The sequence below is a fragment of the Bos taurus genome, chromosome 2 (genome assembly GCF_002263795.3).
Source record: "Bos taurus isolate L1 Dominette 01449 registration number 42190680 breed Hereford chromosome 2, ARS-UCD2.0, whole genome shotgun sequence".
Lineage (NCBI taxonomy): Eukaryota > Metazoa > Chordata > Mammalia > Artiodactyla > Bovidae > Bos > Bos taurus.
In genome coordinates, this window is record NC_037329.1 from 61,671,391 (window position 1) to 61,697,562 (window position 26,172).

Consider the following 26,172-nt stretch of genomic DNA (forward strand, 5'->3'; position numbering starts at 1 on the left):
ATTGTGGAATCCAGCCCAAACACAAACGAAACCCAAACCCCCATGTGTTTTCATTTAGAATACTAAATAATTATCATTTATTTGATAGCACATGGTACTACTAGTAGCTAATATTTACATGACATTTATTAGGTTCTAGGTACTACTCTAAGCACTTTCATGTGTGAAGTTTTTCCATGCTCCCAATCTTCAATCTTATGAAATCTTCAGTTCAGTTCATTGCTCAGTCGTGTCTGACTCTGCGACCCCATGGACTGCAGCATGCCACGCTTCCTTGTCCATCACCACCTGCCAGAGCTTACTCAAACTCATGTCCGTAGAACTGGTGATGCCATCCAGCCATCTCATCCTCTGTCATCCCCTTCTCTTCTTGCCTTCAATCTTACTATCCCCATTTTTCAGATGAAAAAACAAAAGCATACAGAAGCTCACACTTTGCGTAAGGTTAACAGCTGTTAAGTGTTGTAGCTGGATTTGCACATAGTAGCCTGATGCTAAACTTTACTTTTCTCAGGGACAGATGTTGACACAGACAGATTATTACAGTAATACTGCTCCAGTAAGCAGAACATGAAATGCCTGACCTTCCACTGTCTGAGCATTTTGGCTAATGAAGATTTTTACCACAGTTTCACATACCTGAGTCTCAACAGCAATTTAATTACAGGAAAACAAAGAATTATTGTAAATGGTCAATATTTGTGAGTATTAAGTGTTATCCAAAACAGGAATCACGATGAAAGGCTATTAAGCAGTTAGTCCAGATTGTAGGTAAAAGAACTTACGGCTGAAACAAGGCCAAATCAAATGTCACAGAGTTTATTCAATCAGTCCATAATGTCCTCTCTCCTTCACTTGTTTTGCCCACTACTCCCAAGATGTATGGGTTGTGCCCTCTAACTGCAAGGTTACACTTCTTTGCCTCAGTATAATATGATTTCACATGGACAGAAAGCAACTGGGAAGGGGAAAAAGAGGCTCAAATGGTGTCATATTTCAGCTTCTATGTCCCCTGGTCTGTGCCTCTCAGTATTTTGTGTCAATCTCCAATGTTCCTCTGGATTTTAGCCTTGCTATTTTGCTTCAAAGGCTGCCTTTGCTCAAGATGTATACTCTACTGCCACATTCCAGATGAATACACAGATTTCTCTAGCAGAATTTTCATGAATTTGGCTCCCCTCTCCACAATGTTGAGTTCCTGAGCCAAGAAGTGAGCCTTTACTCAGTGGGGCAATGCCAACTTTAACCTGGACACCATGTATATAAGGGGGCATGTCCTGTAACAGGGGTGAAGCCTTGAAGTTCCTGTGAAGGAATGGCTCTTTTCTATATACTGAATAAGTTTTACATTACTTTTATATTAGAGGAGGGGAAATCTACCAGGTGTGAACCATAATGAACAGAAAGCTATCAGGACCTTAGAAATCTTTCTAGCTTAAAAAGAAGAAGAAAAAAAAAAAAGCCTTATTTAACATTCGGTACGTTGCATGGCTGGTATCCCAGGAAGGAAATTCTACAACATTAAGTAAGGTGCCTGAACAACTTTTTCCAGAAGTCATGATAAGGTGTTTGACCATTCATTCCAATACTTAAACAGTCCAGTAACTAGTTAAAAAGTATATAATTTTAGAGTATACTCTCTAAAGAACATGATATTAAATGCTGCAAAAAGATTATTGGACTTTTTCAAATGACATAAGACCATGGGATATATGTTGGTTAAAGTTACTATAATCACAAGTAAAATTAGAAATATTCAGTCAGAAAGCACTAAAAAAGAAAGAAAGAAACACCCATCATTCTACTATTAAAGGTAAGAACCTTACTATTGTTTATGTAAGACAAAACCACAATAGTGTGTTAGTAACATAAAGAACCATGTAATAACAGACATGCCTCACTTTATTCACACCTGCTTAATAAAATTTACATCTTAAAGAAGTGTTGTTTTAAACCTGTGTTTAAACATTCAGGTTTCACAGCATCACTGTTACAGAGTGGCATTTATTAGAGAAGTGGCACTGTGGTTCAAGTTCATTATCTAATTCAGGCCGAAGGAGGGGAGGGACATAGCTCTGATATGTTCAAAAGTATAGTTTGAAGACTGTCAAATATGAGAAAAAAAAATCCAACGATCTGGAAAAGAGGGAGAAGGGTGAAGATTAGGAAGGGTAAAGTAGACTCTCGAGAATGAAAAGTATTGCTATGTTTTAAAAATACTACAAGAGTATTTCCAGTATTCTGAGGCTCAATACATCCCCAATTTGGCCACTACCTAAATCATTCTTTTGTCAATAAAGTGTTTCAGTACATCTAATTTAAAAAAATCCTTCCTGTGACAAATCTGGATTTAAACTGGGTATATGAGGAAAATAGACTATCTCTTGTAGAAATTTCTGAATATTGTAGGAAAGCATCTATTTTGTAAAGCAAGCAATGCCACTATATGTGATATCAAACAACAGAATAAACACCCAGATTTCAGTGTAAGTGTTATTTAACACTGACATTCTCCTTTGTTAAAAGATTGCAGTTGTGCAATATTATCCCATTTCTTCCAGCACTTTCAGAGGAAACCACAATTAATTCTGCAAGCTGAGAGAACTAGGACAATACAAACTGATGGCTCAGGCTCTTCCCCGGAGGGCTCCAAAGAATATTCTATTTTTAACTCTCTTTCACTTCAGCAGGGAAAAGAGCAAGAAGGAAACACAGTGCTCAGCAGAAAAGTATTGCACAGGCTTTAACAGGCTAGTTTTATTTTATATAGGTGACCTGAACTATCATTTGTGCTAAAGGAAAGCAATCTTAATAATACGGATTAGACATAATCAGAAAGATAAGAAAAGAAACTGAAGAAGTGCTTAGTCAGAATAGTCATAAATGTAAGGTTATTTCATTTAACGGTATTATTATATTTTTTCAAGGCTGAATTTGCACAGCAGAAGCACTGCTGTCAGGGTAGATTTTTTTCTTTCTTGGGTGAGCCGTTTTGCCAACTCTAAATTTAACTGTAACCAGGTATCTACAAGATAATTTATGAAAACCATTTCCAAATCATCAAAATCTCAAGTTTGTAATCTAATCTGTATTATGTCTGTAGCATTATTTTAGTGAGCAGGCAAAATTCAACTAAGGATAAGTCTGTTAGGTGAATGTGGAATACACATCCACCTAACACCAGTACACGGTCGCTGTTCTTTATCTTCTATCACCCTCTGCTCTCCTACTCCTGTGCCTTAAATTAACAAAATTACAAACATAAAATATTAATCTAATAAAAACAGGTTCATACAGGTTATAGGTCAAAGCTATTTAAATGACCGTCCTATGGAAGAGGGTATACAACTCAAGGAAATCTATGGGTACTTACCAGATACGTTTGGCTCCAGTGGCGGCAGGTTAATGAAGAAGGGAAAAGGGAAATACGTGGATTTGTAGGTAATATACAATGTTTGAGTCTGTGCTGGTCACGCAATACTAAGAAATGCTTACAGAATCAATGATAAAACAAGGGTAGCCAGGACTACCACCTAGTAATATAAACACAAAATTCCTATAACTCAAGTCAATAGTTGTCAGTAAATGACTTTGTAGCTAGAGTCCCTATTTGACATAACTTATCTGTTATAAGTATCACCCCTCCTCTGCTTATCCAATAGGATCCTTCCTTCCTTGCCTGTCTTTCATATCCTGGTTACTTTTAAATTTGTGCCCTGCAAAGCTGCCATTATTCTTGGGCATCTTACAGCCTGTTTAACCCAAAATGTTTCTCCTGTGGTTGTGGTCAATAGGACCCTACTGTAGTCTGCTGATTGGAAAGCTAAGATTACAGGTATAATGCATTGATAATCTTTGAATTTACCAGAGGTTGCAAAACTAAAATGATATTTAGCTTTATGGAGTCATTTTTGCTTCCCACATGCATACAATATCACAGTTTGGAAAAAAAATTAAATTATATCCCTTCAAATACCTTCAAATGCTTTTATGTGTCTTAAGTCCATTTAATGGCATGCATAATAATATTCCTAAAAAGCTATTTAGTAATAGGGGAAAAGATGTATTTGACTTTCATTAATGAATCTGGCATGCTTAGGACATTAAACTTTTAAGAAAAGCTCCAATCAAAAGCAATCTGCCATTCAATTCTTCCTTGGAAAATAAATTAAAGCAACAGCTTTCATGAATTTTTAAAAGGTAAATTATATTAAGCCAAGGTTGTCATTTAAATTCAAATCCCTATTTCTGAGTATGAAGCATGATTAAAAGGCATTACAATTAATGGAAAATATAAGCAAATGTTAACATTTTAATATAGCATTAAAAGAAAGAAGGGAAAAAAGAAAAGAAAGCAGTGGAAACCTGAGTAAAAAGAAGCCAGGAAGCAGCTGAAAAAGAGACCGGTTCACTGTGAGAAATGTAAACCTCTCAGACAGTGCTACGGCCCCGAATCCAACAGCTCAGGAACAAGGCCAATTATTGCAAAATATTAAACATATATGGTGAAGCTGCGAACTTTTCAAAAGAGTCCTAAGAATGAAAGCAGCTAAACAAAGAACAGCCAGGCCTCATAAACCTAAAATCTTTGCTGTAATTACTACCTGCAGGAAGTTTCTTTATCATATACTTCATAGTATTCAAGCTGTACATTTTATGGTAAAGGGTTAAGATAACAAATTCTTACTACTGCAGCTGGCAAGTAACCAGATCTTTTAAAATCTTTGCTTGTATGGCTCCTGTTATGGCAGTAGGCACTAAGCTATTGCAAACCAATCTTCCAATATTCTGCCCTTCTAAACTAGAAATGATTTATCTAAGACAGACACACAGAATCATGGAATTGTAGGGTACACAGAGGCTTCAACAGACATATTAGCAAAACTCCCTTACTTTGCAAGTGAGTAAACTGAAATCTAGAGGCTTTAAATAATATACCTAATACCAGTTAAATACAAGTAAGGGCTGTTAGGATTTGACTATTTTGTTTTCTTTTATGTTATACAATACATTGTCCAAAAGGCCTTATGTAGACAGAATTTCTTCTGTTTCTGTTGACAGGGGTTGACTCAACCTTTCAACCTTGTTTTAATGACCATAGTAGTTTCACATTCATAACGGAAGATTGGTACGTTCATTCCCCAGCAGTTATGTTAGTACTGATTTCAATTCAGTTCCCATAATAGATGGGTTTAGGAGATCAGTAACTATAGCAGTCCTCTGGCATGTGGATGAAAGATCAATCCTTGAGATATTTCCCCAACTTCCTTTCTGCACTCAAAAGGGAAAATAATAGAATATCCTGTTTATATTGCTCATACCCTACTGATCTGAGAATATCTGATTCAACTGGGTTTGTTAATTTAGAGCAAAATTTTCTTCAGATTCATTTACAAACATTTAAAAATTATTTATTTGTGCCTCAGTGGAAATAAATTGTTCCAAGTCTATCTAAGGGATATAACAAATTATTTCTAATTTTAATCAGATGGGGATGGTGGAATATAGAAAAATATAAGGAAAAAAAAAAAAGAAAACCAGAAAGTATAATGTTTACATACAAAAATGGAAATTACTGAGAAATAAATTGCTTTAAATCTGTAAAAAGAAAATCAGAACCAAAAAGCTACTGTGTCCATTTCCCAGTGGATTTTGCTTTTCTGTCAGGAGACATACAAACATAAATGCACATTTTTTTGTTTTTTAAATGTGTTTACTCGAATACATTGGGGCTTAGCTGCGGCGCATGGGCTCTTGGTTGTGGTGCACAGACTCTAGTTGCAGTGCTTGGGCTTAGCTGCTCTGCAGCATATGGGATCTTAGCTTCCCGACAAGGATTTGAACCCATGTTCCATGCACTGCAAGGCGGATTCTTAACCACTGGACCACCAGGGAAGTCCCAAATGCACATTTTTTTCTGTAAGCTTAGACATAAAAAATAATCACTGGCTAATCACAAAAGTCTTTAGATTATACATATTAATCATCCAACTCCTACAAATTCCATACAAAAGTTCAATATAATGACCAACAAAGTAAGTGGCACTGGCATGACTGAAATTTCCTTTAAAGGGAAAGTTTCTTTCCTACCTATTAGCATAACAATATTTTTTTCCCTTTCAGATAAGGGTGCTTTGAGGATTTATTTCTCTTCTATTCTTCAAACTGAATGACATGAACCTTAAGTTTGAGTTGAGAAGATATTATTACATAAAGTAACTGGAGGAACCAACTCTAGTTATAAAGTGTTATACTAATATTATAACTGACTCTTTTAAGAGTCAAACACAATGGCAGAGTCATTCAGACACATACACTTTTCTGTGCCTGCACTGTCCAGATGCAATCTGACTTACTGTTTCTTTCCTTTTCACCACAACCACCAGCATTAAGAAAAATCCAACAATTAAAATATCACTGATAATGAACACATGTCATCTGTTATGTAGATATTCTGGCCCTGAATTGGGAGGTGTGGCATTTATAGTTGTTTTCCAGTAAGTGGGAATAGTTTTGGTAGAGAAGCATTTGCATGAACACATTGGTCCAAACTGTGATTGAAAGTTTTAATTTTGCAGGCACTTTGACAATGGAGAGGAATAAAATTTAGCCATGAAGAAGAACACAACTGGAAGCTCACACAAATACAAAACAAAGTTTCTTTGCTTGCTTCATTAACTGGGTATACTAATGAACTAATAAGTTAATTAGTCACATGCAAGGTATTTGAATGGGGAAAGAAAAGGCCAATTTCTTTTTTTAGTATCATAACATTAGCTGTAATATGTATTATAATTTGTTTTATAAAATGATTAAACATTAAAATGTAATAAGTTAAACAATAAAAATTATAAATGTTAAAAAAATAATAAAATAATATAATCTGTATTATAAATAATAAATATAATAAAAACAATAATAAAAATTATAAATGTTTTTTAAAACTATTATAATTATGGATATAAAAAAATAAAAAAACTATTATAATTATGATATGAAAAGTCAGTCAAGGAGGTCCAGGAAACTTAGGAAACAATTTCTATTAGAATAAAACAACAATGTATTTAATTAGTGAGCAGTGTCATGACCAATGTCTCCAGGTATAAGGGAGAGCTTCTGATGCCTTTCAAAATTAGAGCATATACCAGCTGAAGTGGAATGTATTACTAAACCTCAGGAAACCCTGAAATTAAAGGGAGTCAATTTTGAGACAGAGGACAAATTCTAAGTTGGCCAAAATGACCACTGTATGTACTCAACATCCTTTGGAAGAACGTTTGTCACACATACAATACAAGGCCAGCAACACAAAAACGGGAAAAACCTACACATTAAGTACAAGACAGCTCCTGAGAGCAACAGATTGAGGCCCTGGAAGTTTCCCTGCTGAGGTGATAAGTAAGAGTCTTATCTGGTAAAGCTGATGATGAGTGAGGACTGCACAAGTGAGGAGAGGCAAGAACACTCCTCTCATCAGACCACGCAGGGCAGATGTCTTTCTCCTGAAATTGTGGAACCCATCAAAGGCTACAAACATTATCAAGAGCAAGAAACTGTCCACTACAGATGCAGGGTTATGTGGCCTCAGCAATCATGCTGACATAGTCTGAGCACCTTCAAATGGTGACAAGCAGCTAAAAAGGCTTCAAAGAAACCAATAAAAATTCTCTTTCAATACCTAGAGTTATATAAAAGGCTGAAAAGAATACCTTATTAAACATCTGGGGCAGAAGTACACATCTAGGTGGGAAGCACAGAGAGAAATGAAGTCAGCAAAATTAGTGAGATAGCTTTTACACTGAGATCATAGTTGTTTTCATGGAAGGCTTAGAGAAAATTTGAAAGGGGCAAAAGAAAAACAATCTTCAGTTTTAATACATTTGACATGTTTAGGTTTAGACTGCATTCAGTTTAAATATACCTTTCACTACACAACCAGAAAACTGAAAAACAAAACACAAAAAAATGTGTAAGGACATCATTCCTTTCAAGGCATTCCTACAGAGACGAAGACACCAAAATAGCTTCACTAGGCTAGAGCTCTCAACCCAAGTTAGGTCATTTTGGGCCTTGTTTTGGGTTACCTGTTCAGCAGACATCTTAACTCGCCTTGTCTGTAGGTCTTGATGCAGTGCAGGCTGCAGCTACAGGGGCAGTCAGCACTGTGAAGCTGCTCACCTGGTACAGTCTTCTCATTATGGCTCCCAAGTCTTTAGCATGGAAACCTGACAGTGTGGTATTCTCTGGACGGTGCCTGCTCTTTTCATCTAAGATCTGCCTACTCTTTTCCTCTCACTGGTTTGCATATTCACCTGTATTCACCTATTTGAAATCCCTGACTGACTGAGTGTAGTAGTACCTTGGCAGTACCTTAATAGCAAGATGGGAAATAAACCAGGATGAAAAAATCATCAATACTCAAAGCTAAGAATTCCTAACCTCATGAATTCTACTCACCTGTCTGCTGTGCAGGCTGTGGCAGTGGTTGGTTTAGATGTGAATTGTAATGGACCGAAGGGACTGGGCGATACTGAGGCTGATTAGAGTGGTAATGGCCTGGAGCACAGTAACAGGCTGGCATCTAGAATAAGGATTGAGGGAAAAATAATTATTTTTATTTGGAGTAGAAATCTTTATTTCCCTGTCAGAAATATCAGAGTATAATGAGTAATAATTCTCCCCATCACTAATCATCTGAAAACTGATTTTCCTTTGCTTTAAGTTTACCTGAAAAAAAATTTAAAAATTTCAAACATGTAGTATACATAACAAAAGATATATACCAATTTCCCCACTAAATTAGATTTAGTAGATTTAACTTTTTTGGTCACATTTGTTTCAGATTTTTCTCTCTGTTACAAAACCAAATACTACTGAAATACTTAAAGGCTCACTTCCAACATTCCTTTGCTCTACATGCCATAGAAAAAGCATCATTATCTTACAGATGGTGTATATCATTCCCATAAATGTTTTTAAACTTCTAGAGTCTGTGTGTGTGTAACATATTATCAATCATCTATGTAATCTACTATAGACTTGTTGAGAATTTTTAAAATGCACATTTATGGTTATTCTACATAAACTTCATGGGCTTTCCTGGTGGCTCAGCTGGTGAATCTGCACCTAGGTTAGATCCCTGGGTTGGGAAGATTCCCTGGAGAAGGGAAAAGCTATCCACTGCAGTATTCTGGCCTGGAGAATTCCATGAACTGTATAGTCTATGGGGTCGCAAAGAATCGGACATGACTGAGCAACTTTCATGCACTCATTCATATAACTTCATGCAGCTTATTTTGCAATTAACATTATTTTTGAGACTCATTTTGGTTAAAGCATGTATCGGGAGCTCATTCAAATTTACCTGCTGAGCTGCTATCACCACATATGTAAGTCAGTTTATCCTTTCCTACACATTCACATTAGCACTGATTTCATTCTTTAATTTTTCTCATATTTCTAATGCAAATTAAAATGTCAATACACATTTTATTTGTCAATTATACTTTAATAAAGCTGGAAAAAATGCCAAGAAGACTAGCCTGATTTAGTTTTCCACCCAAAGCTATTTGTATCAGTTGTGAATTTCTCTAAACGTAATCTGATCTGGTTTGGGGTGAAGAATAAACAATTAATCTACTGATATGGAAGTATGTGGAGAGTTAACTTCATTAGGTTCATAGGCTCTCAAGTTCTGCTCTTCTGATTGGGCTACTTCTAAAAGAACAGAGCTCTGTGGCGATCTTACAGAGAGCCCATTTTGTCTGGAAACCAGACAAGCACAGAATTCCTGAATCAGTTATAAGCCAAGAATCTTCTAAATTTTCTGTAATATTTGTTTTTGAAACATTATAGACATAATACACATGTGATTCCTTAATTTTTCCTGGAGGTATCAGGAAGTAACAGATATATCTGCATCTAACAAGGTCAATTGATATTTAAAGATAAGAGGACTAAACACTCCAATCAGACTGAATAAATCAGCAAATATCAATTATATACTGAATTTGAATGACACACTTTAAGTATAAATGGTGCATATAGGAGAATGGAATAAGACCTATTATCTAAGTGCTAATCAAAAGAATGCACTAACACTTTTACAATCAAATTTGGTATTGACTGCTATACTTAAAATGGATAACCAACAAGGTCCTACCTTATAGCACAGAGGATTCTGCTCAGTGTTATGTGGCAGCCTGGATGGGAGGGGAGTTTGGGGGAGAATGGATACATGCATATGTATGGCTGAGTCCCTTTGCTCTCTACCTGAAACTATCACACCACTGTTAATCAGCTATACTCCAATATAAAAGTTTTTTGTTTTTATTTTTAAAAAGGATGCTTAATTCACCATATAAAGTCACATTACAGTATGTTTCAAGACAAGCAACAGTACTAGAGACAGAGAAAAACATTTCATAATAGTATGAGTCAATACATTGGGAAGACTATACATTCAAATACTATAATACAATATGATAGAATTTGGAAACAGACAAAACCACTATCATCTATTGATAGAATTAGACAAAAATTAAATAAGGATGTAGAAGATCCAAAAGTATCAAACACATATACTCAGTTGATACTGCTGCTGCTAACTCACTTCAGTTGTGTCTGACTCTGTGCAACCCCATAGACGGCAGCCCACTAGGCTCCTCTGCCCCTGGGATTCTCCAGGCAAGAATACTGGAGTGGGTTGCCATTTCCTTCTCCAATGCAGGAAAGTGAAAAGTGAAAGTGAAGTCGCTCAGTCGTGCCCAACTCTTAGCGACCCCATGGACTGCAGCCTACCAGGCTCCTCCGTCCACGGGATTTTCCAGCCAAGAGTACTGGAGTGGGTTGCCATTGCCTTCACTGAGCGTATACTAAATGCAAAAACAATATGAGAGAAATTAAAGATGACCTAAGGACATGGAAAGATATTTTATGCTCGTTAAGACCAGAACATGTCACAGTTAAAATGACAATATAACACAGAACCATTTACAGATTCAATGCAATCCCTATCAAAATTCCAAGGCCTCTTTTTCAGAAATGGAGAAGCCATCCTCAAGTTCATGTAGAACCGCAAGTAAGCTAAATAGCCAAAACAATCTTGAAAAAGAAGAACAAGCTTGGAGGACTCACACTTCCTGATTTTAAAACTTACTAGAAAAAAAAAAAAAACTTACTAGAAAGGTACAGTAACAAAAACAGTGTGGTACTGACATAAAGATATAGTATAAAGCAGTGTAAAAGTGAGAGTTCAGAAATAAACTGTTATATTTATGATCCAACTGATATTCAACAAGGGTACCAAGATTATTTAGTGGGCAAAGAATAATATCTTTGGACTTCCCTGGAGATACAGTGGGTAAGAGTCCCCCTGCCAATGCAGGGGACATAGATTTGATCCCAGGTTTGGGAAGATGCCATACATACCAGAGCAACTAACCGCGTGCGCCACAACTACTGAGCCTGTGTGACACAGCTACTGAAGGCTGTGCGCGTACAGCATGTGCTCCACAACGGGAGAGGCCACTGCAATGAGAAGCCCGTGCACTGCAACTAGAGAGGGACCCTCCACTCGCTGCAACTAGAGAAAGCCTGCACGCAGCAACAAAGACCCAGTGCAAAAAATATAAGAATAGTATCTTCAACAAGTAATGCTGGAATAAAGAGATATACACATGCAAAAGAATGAAGCTAGAACCTTATCTCATACCATATACAAAATCAAACTCAAAATAAATGACCTATATATAGGAGCTAAACCCATAAACTCCTTTAGGAAATAAAGGAGGGAATTCTATCCAACTCATTTTGAAATCAGTACCACCCTGGGCACTACAACCTGAAAAAGGGCTTATAAGGTAACTACAGGTCAGTATCCTTCATGAAAATACATGCAAAACTCTGTAAGAGAATACTGACAAATCAAACCCAGTGATATACAAAAAAGACAACTATATCATGATACATATATATCATAAGGTATGTTCCAGAAATGAAAGGTAGTTTAACATTCAAAAGTCAGAGTAATTCACTGTATTAATAAAGGGGAATAAAACCCCACATGATCGATCACCTCAATAGAGGCAGAAAAAAAATTTTTTTTTATAAGTTAATATCCATTCATGGTAAAGACTCTCAACAAACTAGGAATATAAGAGAAATGTACAAAAAAAATCCACAGATAATTTCACAGTTAATGTTGGAAGACTGAAAGCTTACCCCTAACACTGGGAACAATGTAAGCATAGGTACTTCAAAACATATTTAAGTTAATACATGGATTCTAGAGATTTTACTTCCCTCTCCTGTGAGTATATTCAACAGTGGCGCACTTAGCTAATGCAATAACGCAAAAGAGAAACAAAAGGCAAAGAGATTGGAAAGAATAATGTATGTAGAACAATCAAATTTAGAAAGTCCACAGTATAAAAAGATCAATATACAAAAGACAATTTTATTTCTACATATTAGCAGTTAACAAAAATAAATAATAAAAATAAAAAATAAAATTTTTAAATAATATCCTTTAGAATTATCACTTTAAACATTCAATATTTAGGATATATTTTAAAAACTCTATGTAATACTTGTGTAATGAAAACCACAAAATACGATTGACAAAAAAATTACGGAAGATCTAAATAAATGGAGAGAGGTAACATATTTTTGCATAGGCCATTCAACAGTGTTAAGACGCTAGTTCTCCCCAAACTGATCTGTTTCTTCTTAAAATGTACCGTTTTATTTTCATAGTGCATTTACTTTACTGTGTTTCTCTTAAGCTAGTTAAAACAAAACAAACCTCTAAGAGTCAGAAGGGAACTCAAAGATTACATAGTTTAACCCTCCAACTGAAGTATCTATCAGTCATGTGGTTGTCTAGAATGCATTCTAGAGTCTCCAAAAGGGAAGATGGCTGACAAGTTTTGGTCACACATTCTCACAAGGTTTCTCTGTGCAAAATTCAGTTCTCTAAAGTTAGAAGATGAAACAGCAATGTACCTGTGGAGAGGGCTGCTGAATATACCCCTGCTGCTGGAGCACTGGCTGGCTGACAGGATGACCAGAGGCAGAATAGCCCGGAGCAGGGACTGGCTGCCCAGGCGGTAGGGGAGGAGGTGGCGGCGGTGGCGGTGGCGGTGGTGGAGGGGCTGCTGTCATGATATAACCAGACTGCTGTGGGGACTGAAGAACAACAGTGGACTGGAACATGGTGGCATGAGGGTCAGAACCATCTGCTGATGGCTGGCGGGCAAGACTCATGTGGCTAAACTGAGACCCAAGGTTGTCCTGCTAAAAAAGGGAGAGACCAGAAATCAGTAAGCTTTCCATACACAGACCGATCTTATCAAAGAAAAATACTTCATGTATTTTAAGAAGAGTTGCAGTAGTATATATTAATATCATGGAAATTCTATATCTATAACAAGCATGATTTAATAGAAGAACAGCTTCAAGAAAACTGTAATTCTGAGGCAGGAAGGTAGCAATATTACAATGCTGTCAACTCAAATTACTTATAAAATATATCTCATGGAAATGTATAGCATGCAGAAAAGAGGAGGGTATAACAACATTTCACAATAAAAAAATGAAGACACTTATTTAAAATGAAGATTAAAGGCACACTTTTATATTAGGCAACTAACATTTTCTGAAAAGACTTCAAAGACCAGGAGTCTAGCCAGGCATGGTACTAATTACTCTTTAATACCCTTCTTCCCAGAAGGTAAGAAGAGTCAGATTCTATGCATTTCTGTAGTTCCTCCCATACCTATCGATCAAATACAGTAGCAGAAATGAAATATATAAAATCTACCCTCTCTGATCTTCTCTCTAATCTCAAAAATAATTTGGTTATCAATTCTATTTTTCCTTGGTGTTTTTTGGTCTACTCCTTAAATCAGATGCTAGGCAAAGGTAAACCAGGTGACAGTTTCCTATTGCTTTTGCTACTTGGAGAACAGGCAGTGGTGTCAAGAAAAGGCTACAATTTATATTATCTGACTCAACAAAGTAAGGACCAATTCTGACTTGTCTACATAGTATCAACTGAAATGACTACAAGGGGGTTAAAATAGCATTCCCTTGTTGTCAAGGAGCCAGATTGGCAATAATGTGCATCACATTTTGCTGAGAGGAAAAATTTGAAAAAAGGAAAATTACTTAAAAAATTGTGGCAACTGAGTTGTCAAAGTTGACATGTCTACAATTTCTATAATCTGCTTGTTTTTGCAAAGTAAATTAAGGCTATGGAGATGATAAAGGATTGGAAAAAAGGAAACCTGACTTAGTGACTGAAAACCCTTCTCAAATGGTTGTTCTGATTTAGTCCAGCACTACTCACCTAATTCAATGAATAACTTCAGAAGAGGAAAATATACCTAAAAATGCTTACCAGCTGTAATGAAAATGTATGTCCAAATATTTTAAAAAGAAATACCATAATGATTGATATATCCCATCATTACAGTCATCTTGGTGAAAAAGTCATTTTCTTACTCCAACCATCTGCCATTTTTCAAAACATTTTTGAGGCTTTTATGTTATTTTTTAAAATGTTCTCAACCTTCTCAATGCTGGCAATTTCATTTTCTCAGACTGAAAGTGATCTTTGAAAATCATTCAGAGCCAAGGCTGGTAAATAAGGTTGCCCTGCAGCTCAAAACAAAAACACCCTCAACAAAACAAAACATTTAAAAAAAGTGTTGAGTGATTTTAAGAGACGTCTTATAATTTAACTTGGATGCAATTTCAAAATGTGATGACCGTACAGTCTGAAAAGTAACAGCATCACTGGGAAAAAGTACAGGTGATTAGGTAGATTCAACTTAATGGAAGCAAATTAACATTTACTGAATATCTATTTCATTTTAGGCACTATGCAGGAGGTACTTTATATTGTGGTCCCATATGTTCACTAACTAGAGATGGTCATTACTGAGCTCTTACTGAAAGGTATAACTTGGGGCATGCTTTGGATTAAAGGAAGTACCACTACTTTATAGTCATAGATTAAATATCTAGAGATTTTGATGTCTTATGAAACTGGAAGCTCCAATTCACCCCAATGACTAAGTTTTTTCGGACCTGGTGGGGAAAGAAAGTCTAAACCCAGATGAAAGCTGCCACCCCAGGACTACACAGATCTACACCAGCCTCAATAAGAAGAGTAGTTAAAACATCTTAGGACCTGAAGATTATTTCAGTATGAAAAACAAGGAAAATGTTAGGCTTTACATAATTGCCAAAATAAGCCAATATAACAAATATTTTATGGAACAGAATAAATTATTTCTAATACAGCTTTAAAAAAATGCTTTTTCAAAATATATGTATCCCTGACTTCAGAAAATCACAAAAGAACATATCACATTAATCACATTCACAAGGATTTATCACACATATACCCATAGAAACAACGCAGGACGTGAATAGAGATATAGTACCACGGAGTATTGCTGAGTGGGTGAGACTGGCAGGAGCGGGGATGGGTAAGGGGCTGTAGAGTACTGAACAGGCTGTGAAGAGGGCTGCAGAGGACGAATAGGCTAAGGAATAACAGGTTGGCAAACAATGTTAATGTCAGAATAAAATGTTAGAGAAGAATTACATAAAATGGAAAGTTACAGTTTTTTGGCAATAGCTTAAAACTACAAAGTCATCTTAAAAACAATATAGGAAACAATAAAAACAATAGTAAGTGAAGAAACTCTACATAGAAAATTTCTGAGAACATACATTTAAATTTAAAACATAATTAGAAAATAATTTTTTCATAAAAATATTTGATTCACTACAACAGGTAATTTAGATATTTCAAATGTTATTATCCTACAAGACCCTTGGGTTAGGTCAGTAAAAGCAAACCCCTTTATTCTTTCTTCCTGGTTTGATGAAGGGGCTGCTCTACTTGATGAAGGGGCTGCTCTATAAACATTAAGCAATAGAATTTTTCTTCTATTCTTATTATCAAACAGTATAACAAACATAATATCTATGTCGAGTATTCTATTTGACAAGGCATGATTACTCTTTTGGGACCAAAGTGCCTAAACCTTAGCAATTTTTCAAGGAAAATATACTATAGGTACCATTACAAATAGCCTAAAGAAAACACACACACAAATAGATCTCTTCTATATAAGGAAGATACATACAGTTTTCTTCTAACTAAAAATTTTTATTGAAAGAATATTAGAAGTTGAGAAACTATACTGGGCCTTTGAACAACTCAGGGCTTAGGGACGCTGACTCTCTGCAGGGTCAAAAATCTGGGTATAACATGGCTGGCCCTACATCTGCAGATTCCAGTCCATGGATCCAAATAATCACAGATCATGTATACTGTAGTATGTACGTGCTAGGAAAAACAAAAAAATGTGTATAAGCAGATCCTTGCAGTTCAAACTTGTACAAAGATCCACTGAAGTTCTTTGAAATTTTACTAACAAAATACTCCTGCATATCAGGAAAAAAAAAATCAAGTTTTACGTTTCCCAAGGGTACTCACAGGTATTATTAAAAAATGAAAGAAGTTTCAATCATATTTAAATTTTAGGGAATACACCTGGCTACTGACAGGCAAATTAGTTTCCCAATCTTACCTTTATGTAGTTTGTTACAAAGAACTAATATACATATTGGTTTAATAACTATCATAATCCAGCATACAGGTGACAATCTGTTTAAGTCACCTGCATACCGTCATTTAACATTTGAATCTCTCTCTGGACAATACTTTTGAAGAGTATACTTTAACAACTTCTCTCGTGGCTCAGACGTCTGACTACAATTGTAAAGTATCTGCCTACAATGCGGGAGACCCAAGTTCAATCCCTGGGTTGGGAAGATCTCCTGGAGAAGGAAATGGCAACCCACTCCAGTATTCTTGCCTGGAGAATCCCATGGACAGAGGAGGCTGGTAGGCTACAGTACATGGAATATACTTTAGAAATGCAAAATTAACCAAATAGGGTTACTCAAGGAATAAACTAGACAAGAAGAAATTCCTATGATTAAGACATATAATGCTGAGCTGCCCTTCCACCACAAAATCAAGTTTCTAAAACATGAATGGCTTAGAGTAGTTTAGAATTACACACATACACAAAACACAAAAAATCTACAGTTAAAGTACTAAAAAAAAGCAAAAGTTTAAAGATCTAAAGAGTAGCCACTGACTTCTCACTAACCTCTTGAAGGTTAGTGAGAAGAAATTAGCAAGCTTCCTAATGGATGACAGCATGTATCACACCAAATGAGGTGCAGTAGCTTTAAAACTACAAAGTACAAGCTCTTCAATGTGTTATTAAGTCAGACAACCATAAAGACACAACTTTCTTCCAGACAACTTAACCTACTATGTAAGTGTCAGATGAAACAAAAGCTTTAGTCTGCTGGGGAATAAGAGAAAGAGGAGTAATATGAACACCAAGGGTATGATTTTATGTCTGCCAGAATGTCAAGTGGTAATGAGAAAAATGTGGGCTGGGAGACTGGCTGATTAAAGTGAAACTCTGACAACTCTTAGAAAAGAAAAAGCCTTAGAATGTCCTTTTTTTCTACTTCAGTTGCAACTGGCTGCAAAACAGCATTCACTTAAAGTGACTGGTTTCAAGAATGTGGCCCATCTGAAGGCTTTGGAAATCATGGCATTATTTTGTTTGGTTAGCTGAAATTTCATGGGTGGATTATCTCAGTGCAAAAGATCGTTAGTGAGTATCATTTGTTCATCAATTCTCTATTCTTGTATTCAGTGAAAAATTACCAGAAGCACTTGAAGTAATGCCAGGAAGAACAGCCATGGAGTTTGATACATACCCCAAGATTTCAAATTATAGTCTAAGACATCGTTTCTAAAGTAAGCTGCCTATATCTTTTAGGACTGTCTCTTGAAACTAAATCAGACAAAGCTTTTTCTAAGAGATAATAATCTGAAACATATAACTGTAGATCAAACCTTAGGATTTTTTTCTGAAGCTGCCAGACTATTTCCACTGAATTAAATCAAATGAACATCTACCCTGTAAAACTCCTGATGAAATATATAGCACTGTAAGATGACCATGTGATGGCAGATTAAAGAGAAACACTTCAAGACCAAGTTGAATGAAACCAAGACAGAAAAGGACAGTGAGGGAGTTTTATTGTGTCTAATATCTACCTGAGTGCATGTAATCAAATGAGGTTGGGAAGTTAAAAAACCTACAAGTCCAACTTTAGGGAAACTGCCTTGCCTAATAAGGAGTCTTAATTGCCAGAGCAGTAATTATTTAGTTAAAAAATATGTGATAACTTCATCAAACTGCTCATACATTTTTCACTCCTGTAATACAAACAATTTAAGCTGTGAACAAAACTAATAAAACTTCTCCAGTTCAACTTTACCACTGTACTTCTGTCACAAAATATTCTCCATGTTCTCACTAGTGGAATACTTAAGATTGTCTTCCAGAGAAAAAGAAGTGCAAATAACTGTGCAAACTGTCTTTGACATGCTACACAACCTTTTAAAAGACAGAATGAAAGTATGAGTTTACACTGGAATAATCAAGTCCAGTAAGAACGAGTAACACATCTCTAGAAGAAAAGCCTGAATGTGAAAATATATGTGGGAACTCTAAACATTTATACAAATTCAAAGTATTATTAAAAGTGCTTTTGATAATTCTGACTCAAGTATCTTTGTCTTTATTTTTCATAGGGTAGGTGGGATGGAGAGTACCTTGAAGCAACAACTCAGTTTCTTATAAGTGATTGATTTGTTGAATTTTAAAACAACTCACTTTGTTCACTGGAATAATGTATAATCTTAGTTTTGATTCCTCTTGTCCATTTCCTGCTACTGTGAAACAGGGATAAAATACTCACCACACAGGATCATGAGATAAAAATTTCCCTTAGCAGAAAAGCCCTTGAAGTTAACCTCTCCCTAGGAGCAGTGAGTGGGACATCATTGGTGGAGAACATTAAAGTTCTAAGAGATACTTACTTGGGCCATGGCAGTTATAATTAGTGAAGTTAGCCCCAAATATGCAAAGGTAGATGAACTTAGCATTATGTAATTGTGGATATGTGCACCTGTGAGAAAATGTGATTAGCTGCTTGTTGTTGAGGTGGTGGGGGTGGCAGAGGTGGCTGTGGAGGTCCAGGCACTTGGGTTCTAACTGGTTGTTGCGTCATTGGAGGATTATACACAACTGGACTCCCATCTGGGTTTATGAAGGGCTGACCTGAAAATTTTAAGAACGAAGGAAAAAAATCACTTACAATGGAGACTGAATATAGGTCATTCTACAAACAACTTATAACATGTTCAATCCTTATTCACAATTCCAAAGGCCTCAAGTTTCTGAAAACCAAAGCTTTTTTTTCTTAGCCTGGAAAGCAAAGTTTGATTTTACATAAGGCTATTTCTAGTCTTTGTATCTCCCACTTAAGAGTAAATATTCAAAAACTTTGCTGCAGTGTTTCACTGTGGTGCTGTCACTCCAGAATCCACTCAGATTATATTATAGTACACAGTATTTTCCCAAAAATTTAATTCTCAAACACCCCTTGCTCAAGGAATTGAGTTACAGGATTGTGTAACATCTCAGTTTTGAAGGGAAAAAACAAAACAAAACAAAACTTGACTTTGGGATACTGGAAATCCATTAATTAGCCTGTTAGATGGGAAATATTTAACATATAGGTCACATTGCATATATTTAACTAGTAAGATTAAAACCTGATGAAAATTAAATGGCTGATAACTTCAAATTTCAAATTGTGGCTTTGATGGCAGTGTCCTAATTTCATAGATTCTAACTTGTTAAAATTAGAAAATAATCTAAAACTAAATAATTACCTAAAATAACTTCCTTTTGATTTCAGTGAGCTTTATTCATAGGCAAAAAATAAAATGAGAGGATACTTCAGTATTGATTTTGAGGCTTATTGGTTATCAATTACTGAAGGAATATTTTAAGTAACTCTCTACACATAGATTCTAAACAACTTTTTATTACACGAATATTTTTATTGTGGGAAAATAACCAACAAATATAGATCAAAAGGAAAATAAATTCCCCATAACCTTACAGTTAATTTGGATACCTTCTTCCAGACTTTTTTCTCAATGCACATACAGATTCAAAGATTAGTATTTTTCCATACTATACACTGAATGACTAAAAAAAAAAAACTGTACTGTTAAAAAAATTATGAAATAAAGAGATCATTGATTATGATACCCTTTTAGGATAGGAAAAATATAAAATAAGAGAAATTTGACTGAATAATAGTGTCTTAAATAGCCCCCCAAACATTCTCTCTTTTTTTTAAAAATAAGTTTGTGACATTTAATAAGATAATATTTGGGAGAGAAGAATATATTGTTCCATTGTGATCAAGTGGGAAAAGTTCTCCAAAGTCAAATTATTTTCATCAGTTAATATCCTGACAATTTATATGATGGATATAGAGAACTAAAGCGAAATCATGCTGGGAATTTGTGGATTGTTTATTAATTTTTAAAACAATGGTAGATTAGACTTGAATGAAAGTATGTTTCAGCATAATTTAAGGACTGCTTGAAAAAAGCTGGATGTGTTGTAATGCTTTTCTCAAAAAAAGGTCACTTTTGGACTAATTTAAAATTAAGTATACAATTCAATTTCAGGTTGATTAGTTTCTCACTTTATAATTTCCTACTCAATTTACACTTTCATGTTTCCAAAAACATATTAACTAATGTTTGGAATGAAAAACAATAGAAAATAGTAAAATATTAAATCATCTTGTATCCTGCTCCAGGAAAATAGGCAGTTTAGTTACATAACAGACCTAAAATATAAAAAGATAACCATTATAAACCAAAACTGAATTTCTTAGGAGTCAGTTTCCTATGCTAATTTAATTTGTTTCTTAGAAACAAAAGATACAAATGAGATCTGAAGGTAACATGTTCCAAGCCAAAGTTTTTTCTACAACAAACAAAAGGAAAGTTTCAGGAACACTCCGAGACCCTGACCCTCTATCTGGATCTACCTTGACCAACAACTACCATGCTAGTCTGACCACATCAGCTAAATCTGTGAATATTTAAGGAAGGTTAACAAATGGCTTAAGGTTGTTTTTATTATCTAACTATATGATTGGGCTATGTTGTTTTGATTATAAACCAAGACTTCTCTTGACTTAAGAAAAAAAATTAACATATATAATGGCTGCAGTTTCTTAATCTCTCTGAGGTTCAGTTTCTTTATCTGTAAAAGTAGATTTCACCTAACAGGATTATTATATGTAATGTATTTAAAGCACAACACAGTATACGGCATAAAGCACAACACAGTATATGGCACAGAGTAAACACTCAATAAACACAAAGTACTACCTCCTAACTGCAAACAATGTGTTGTCAATATTAATTAACAATGACTACTTTTTCATTAATAGTAAGATGTAGCTTATAATAGCTTTTCCTCAGTAGAAAGCAATTACCATATTCATAAGGACAATTACTTATAGGTCTTTTCACTACATTATAAAAGAAGTAAGAGCTGTTAATGTTCTCCTTTTTCATGAAATGTATACTATTTTCCCCAGGATAAAATTCTTTTGAATAAAGCTCTTTCAAAGGTGGTGGTTGCACTTCTAGGAAATGAACTGTTTCATGATTTGACCTAAAAGACAACGTCACCAATGTCACAAGGAGAAAAATATTTTCTGATATAAACATGTCTTTTAACATTCTCTAGCATAAACTGTTTTTAATAAAGTTGTAGGGAAAATGCTAATCACTCATGAAAAATAAAAAGCTGACAACATATATACAGATAATACATTTAATATACATTCTTTAATTTTCAGATAACTCCTGACATCTCAACTGAAATAAACCTTTTTCTGGATACCAACCTGTTTGAGGGTTGATCAGAATACTGCCAGGTGGTATGCCTGCTGCTTCCAAGGGAAGCAAAAAGAAGCTTGTGCTAGGAGATGCAACTTGCCCATTTAGGCCACCATCAAAGGAAAGAGAACTATGAGTGCTGACAGCTGGATAGACGACAGGTGCACCGTGAGAAGACTGGCTAAGAGCTGTACCTGGGAGAGGCTGCTGGATGTGTGAGAGCGAGCCCGTGGATGACCCTACACTACCAGAAGACTCAGAACCTAGGGAGGAGTAATAAAAAAGGGAGTTTTTAAAACCTTATATAAAGATGCAGGCTTTAAATACATAACAATAAAATTCACATTGCATAACATGCAGTTAACACATAAAAGCATGAATTATTTTTGATTTACTGTACAACTTTGCCTCCCCTCCCCACCAAAAATAAGTTTAATACACCAAGACTTATCACATTAAGTTGTCAGGTAAGTCAAAGCCAAAGCATGCAACTTAAGCAAGTCTATAATAATATCAGGCACAGACAGCCACAAAAAACACATTACCGACATTCCCAAAAGGACAAAGTTATATACATTTTTACCTTTACATTAACACCTAGGAATATATAGATTATAATATTCCCCCAGGACAAACAACTTAGCACAGCCAAATGCCCAAACCTCTTATATCAGAAACCCCTCATCTATAAGAACACAGAAAGATTTAAGAGTAGTGTAGGAAATAACAAAAACAGTAAATTCTCTACCAAATACCAAGAGAAACAACTGCCAAGTTTCATTGCATACTTTCATTTTCAGCTCATAATCATAGCATCTTCCTACAATGTACAGTCAACTTTTAATTTTTATCACAGCAAGGGACAAAGATAGAATAAAAATATTCCAAGTAATTATATTGCTGCTGCTGCTGCTAAGTCGCTTCAGTCGTGTCCAACTCTGTGCGACCCCACAGACAGAAGCCCACCAGGCTCCCCTGTAACACTAGCTTAAATTTTTTTACTATACTTAAAAACTAATTTGATGTATAATGGCTAAAGGGAGACAATGAAACAATGAAGAAATGGAAAGATTTTGATGAATTAGGTTAATTAGGTTTTAAAAAACAGAATTGAGTCTATGAGAATTAATTTTTCATGAAAGAAGTAAACAAATATGATACACTATATAGATTTCTCTGAAGGATAACTTCTATTTTACATTGTGCCAAAATAACTGTTTCCAATAACTATATGAAAAATAAATATACTTATTTTCATCTCTGAAGATAATATAGATTATAAATAGTACATGTTCTTAAAATGTTTTGATTTGGCTGTTTGTCTAAATGACTTTCTCAGGACACATGAGTAGTTTTATTATGACGACTTGATGACTAAGTGATCATTTATCAAATAAATGCATATTTGGTACATATGCATATTTCTTACATTAATAAAACTTACCTTTCTTTGGTGATATATCATATACACTAAGACATTTTAAACATCCACATTATATGTTAAAAAGATGACAAGTGCAATTCAAAAACCTTAAGAATTTAAAGCACTCAGTTATATAGTCAGAGATTAAAAAATACTGTCACCTTCAAATTTACACCTCTCCCTTCAACTGTTATCTGTAAAACTGTATGTCTAGGCTGTACCCAAAAGGATAAGGAGAGTGCCATTTCTGATTTTCCTGATTATTTTGGGATAAAAATAAAGATCCATGAGGATCCTAAAAGAGACATAAACTTCTTTAGTATTGAAGCCAGTTAGTGAAAGTGAAAAGAGTAAATGCTATGAGCCTAAAAGTTATATAATCTAAAATAAAGAAGCTTTAGAATGAAAATGTTACTGAAATTTCTACTCATCTATAATAATTATACTGTATTACATTTCTTTAGTTTGACAATTTCTCAAAAAGTCTCAGCAATTTTATACATTTTTTGAACAGCAAGTGAACTTTATCATGAAATGCAAACAATAATATGATAGTAGTTGTTGAATTTCAGCTAATAATGGTATTAGCTAAAAATGCAATCAATGTTAACTAATCCTACGTGAGAAACCACAGCTTCTAACTATAACTAAGCACTGAAGGATTTCTAATCACCTAAGGCACTTAAACAAGAGATGACATTTCATTAACCAACCTGATTTAAGTTTACATCACAGTGGAGGATTCTTATTTTAACTGATGTCTGTGAATCTGTCTCACAGAGAATAAATCCTAATGTCAATACACATATTACCTTATAAGTACTTTGGAGGTGCTCAATGTACTGCTGATAAGAATCTTTTATTTAAGGATAATTACAGAAGCCATATGATAAATGCCAAGCCAACATTATGGAAACTAATGTTTGACTGCACAGTTCTAAACAGATATTTGTACCTGTTTTTGAAAGTCTGCCTATGCTTTTGCTGCTTCCAGAACTATCACCTCTTGTCAGAACTGAAATTCCACTGAAGCTGCTGGCTTTGGTTACAGCAGGCTTGAAGTTTCGGAGAGAGCTGTCTGAATCTGTGCTACTCCAGGGCCGTGGTTCAGAGTACTTCAAATCATTCTCAGTGCTGCTTTGATGGCTATTTGTTGATCTTCCTGAAGCATCTTTATTAACTCTGTAATTTAGAAATAAAACTTTGAAAAGCCAATAGAGACAAAAAGGAAAATTATGAAGGAAAAAAAAAGCTCTCAATTTTCAATACTGTACTGCATGAAAACATGCTTCCAATACCTAAATATCTGGCGCCTCTGCTGAGTGCTATTAGCATCCTCGTCTTGGATTCTGTTGGCATTTTAATAAAACATTTTTACTTTTATTAGCGTCAGTCAGACACTTACCAAAACAAATGTTAAATTCCTCACCTTTTGTCAATAATATAATTCTCTTGGGAACACAGGGACTAGAAAGAAAGAACAGATATAAAAAGTTGAGCATTTGTCAAATAATGCCATCTGTAAACCAATGATGACAACAAAAATCATGTGTATTAATTAAAATAACAATAGTTACTCCCGGTCCTCAAATCAAACATGGTGGTAAGGTACACAAATAAATGATAATGAAAAATCTTTTTGGCTTGGAGATACTATGCTTACTTTTAACAGACACATGTTCTTGAAACAATGCATTTCTGTTGTACAAAGTAACTTGAAATTCAAATATTGTTTCCAACAAGTAAACCCATTTTCACTGTGAAATATTCAAGATAAATACACGTCTGTAGATTCCATCTTATTCACTCAACAAATACCTTGATCAGTTCTGCTTTGGCAGCAGCTGTAGCAGTGAACAAGCAGCTATGCCTCAATGTAGCTTATACCCAAAAGCCTCCCAGTGCTAACAACCTGACTCAGATAGCCATCATTTTTGCATCTTGTATTAATTACAAGTCTTCTAGTTTACCAGCTATCAGTTTTGCTCCTTTCATCCAATTTAAACAGCAAAAGCCATAGAAACCTCTCTGATCATGACTTTCCACTCCTTAATAGCTCACTGATCTTCTAGTATTTAGTATTAATTGCTCAGTTGTCTATGACTCTTTGCAATCCCATGGACTGTAGCCTGCCAGGCTCCTCTATCCATGGAATTCTCCAGGCAAGAATTCCAGAGTGGGTTGCCATTTCCTTCTCCATGGAATCTTCCCAACCCAGGGACTGAACCCAGGCCTTTTGCATTGCAGGCAGATTCTTTACCTTCTGAACCACCAGGGAAGCCGAATCTTCTAGCACAGGGGTCAGCAAACTACAGTCAGCTATCTGTTTTTCTAAATAAAGATTCACTGGAGCACAGCCATGTTCATTCATTCACATATTGTCTATGGTTGCTTTTGTATTAATAATGGGAGTTTTGAGTTGTTGCAATGAAGGCTATATAGTAGGAAAGCCTAAAATACTCATTATTTGCGCCGTAAGAAAAAGTCTGCTGAACCCTGCTCTAGCTAAAAACTCAACTCCCTGCACTAGATTTCAGGATCAAGCTGAAATAAGATTCCTACTAATTCTCCAATTGAAACGTCCCTCATTTCCTGCCCCCTAGGCCATAATCCAGGTGGATTATGAATTCTTCAGTTCCTCATGAGTCTAGCTCTCCTTTATCTCTGGTCCCTGCAGATGCTGACCCTGGACATGGAACATTTCAATCCTTCAGGTCTCCTCTTAGAAGCTAACTCTTCCTCTCACTCCAGAGTTCTGGTTTTTGGTGCATCTCTACTGTGTTCCCTATTTCACCTTCATGTTTCTATACCAATTACACACTGTATTGTCATTATCTCAATACTCATCATG

At 35.3% G+C, this 26,172-nt stretch overlaps 1 protein-coding gene and 1 non-coding gene across 19 annotated transcripts in view; both read right to left on the reverse strand.

The window, feature by feature from the left end:
- Positions 1-26,172, reverse strand: part of R3HDM1 (R3H domain containing 1) — a 163,256-nt gene that overhangs the window by 34,905 nt on the left and 102,179 nt on the right. For 9 of the 18 annotated variants that reach the window (XM_024980898.2, XM_059878536.1, XM_024980869.2 and 6 more), the window contains 8 exons: positions 24,751-24,788; positions 24,620-24,670; positions 24,277-24,503; positions 21,907-22,161; positions 19,087-19,238; positions 15,453-15,554; positions 13,006-13,296; positions 8,458-8,581 (listed from right to left, as the gene is read on the reverse strand). In XM_024980898.2, coding sequence (XP_024836666.1) covers positions 8,458-8,581; positions 13,006-13,296; positions 15,453-15,554; positions 19,087-19,238; positions 21,907-22,161; positions 24,277-24,503; positions 24,620-24,670; positions 24,751-24,788 — 1,240 coding nt within the window. The remainder of the gene's footprint in view (positions 1-8,457; positions 8,582-13,005; positions 13,297-15,452; positions 15,555-19,086; positions 19,239-21,906; positions 22,162-24,276; positions 24,504-24,619; positions 24,671-24,750; positions 24,789-26,172) is intronic. The other 9 variants (XM_010802110.4, XM_024980895.2, XM_024980886.2 and 6 more) reach the window with 5 other exon arrangements.
- Positions 4,385-4,466, reverse strand: MIR128-1 (microRNA mir-128-1). The gene has a single exon (NR_030928.1). It is a non-coding gene; the product is annotated as a microRNA mir-128-1 (primary transcript).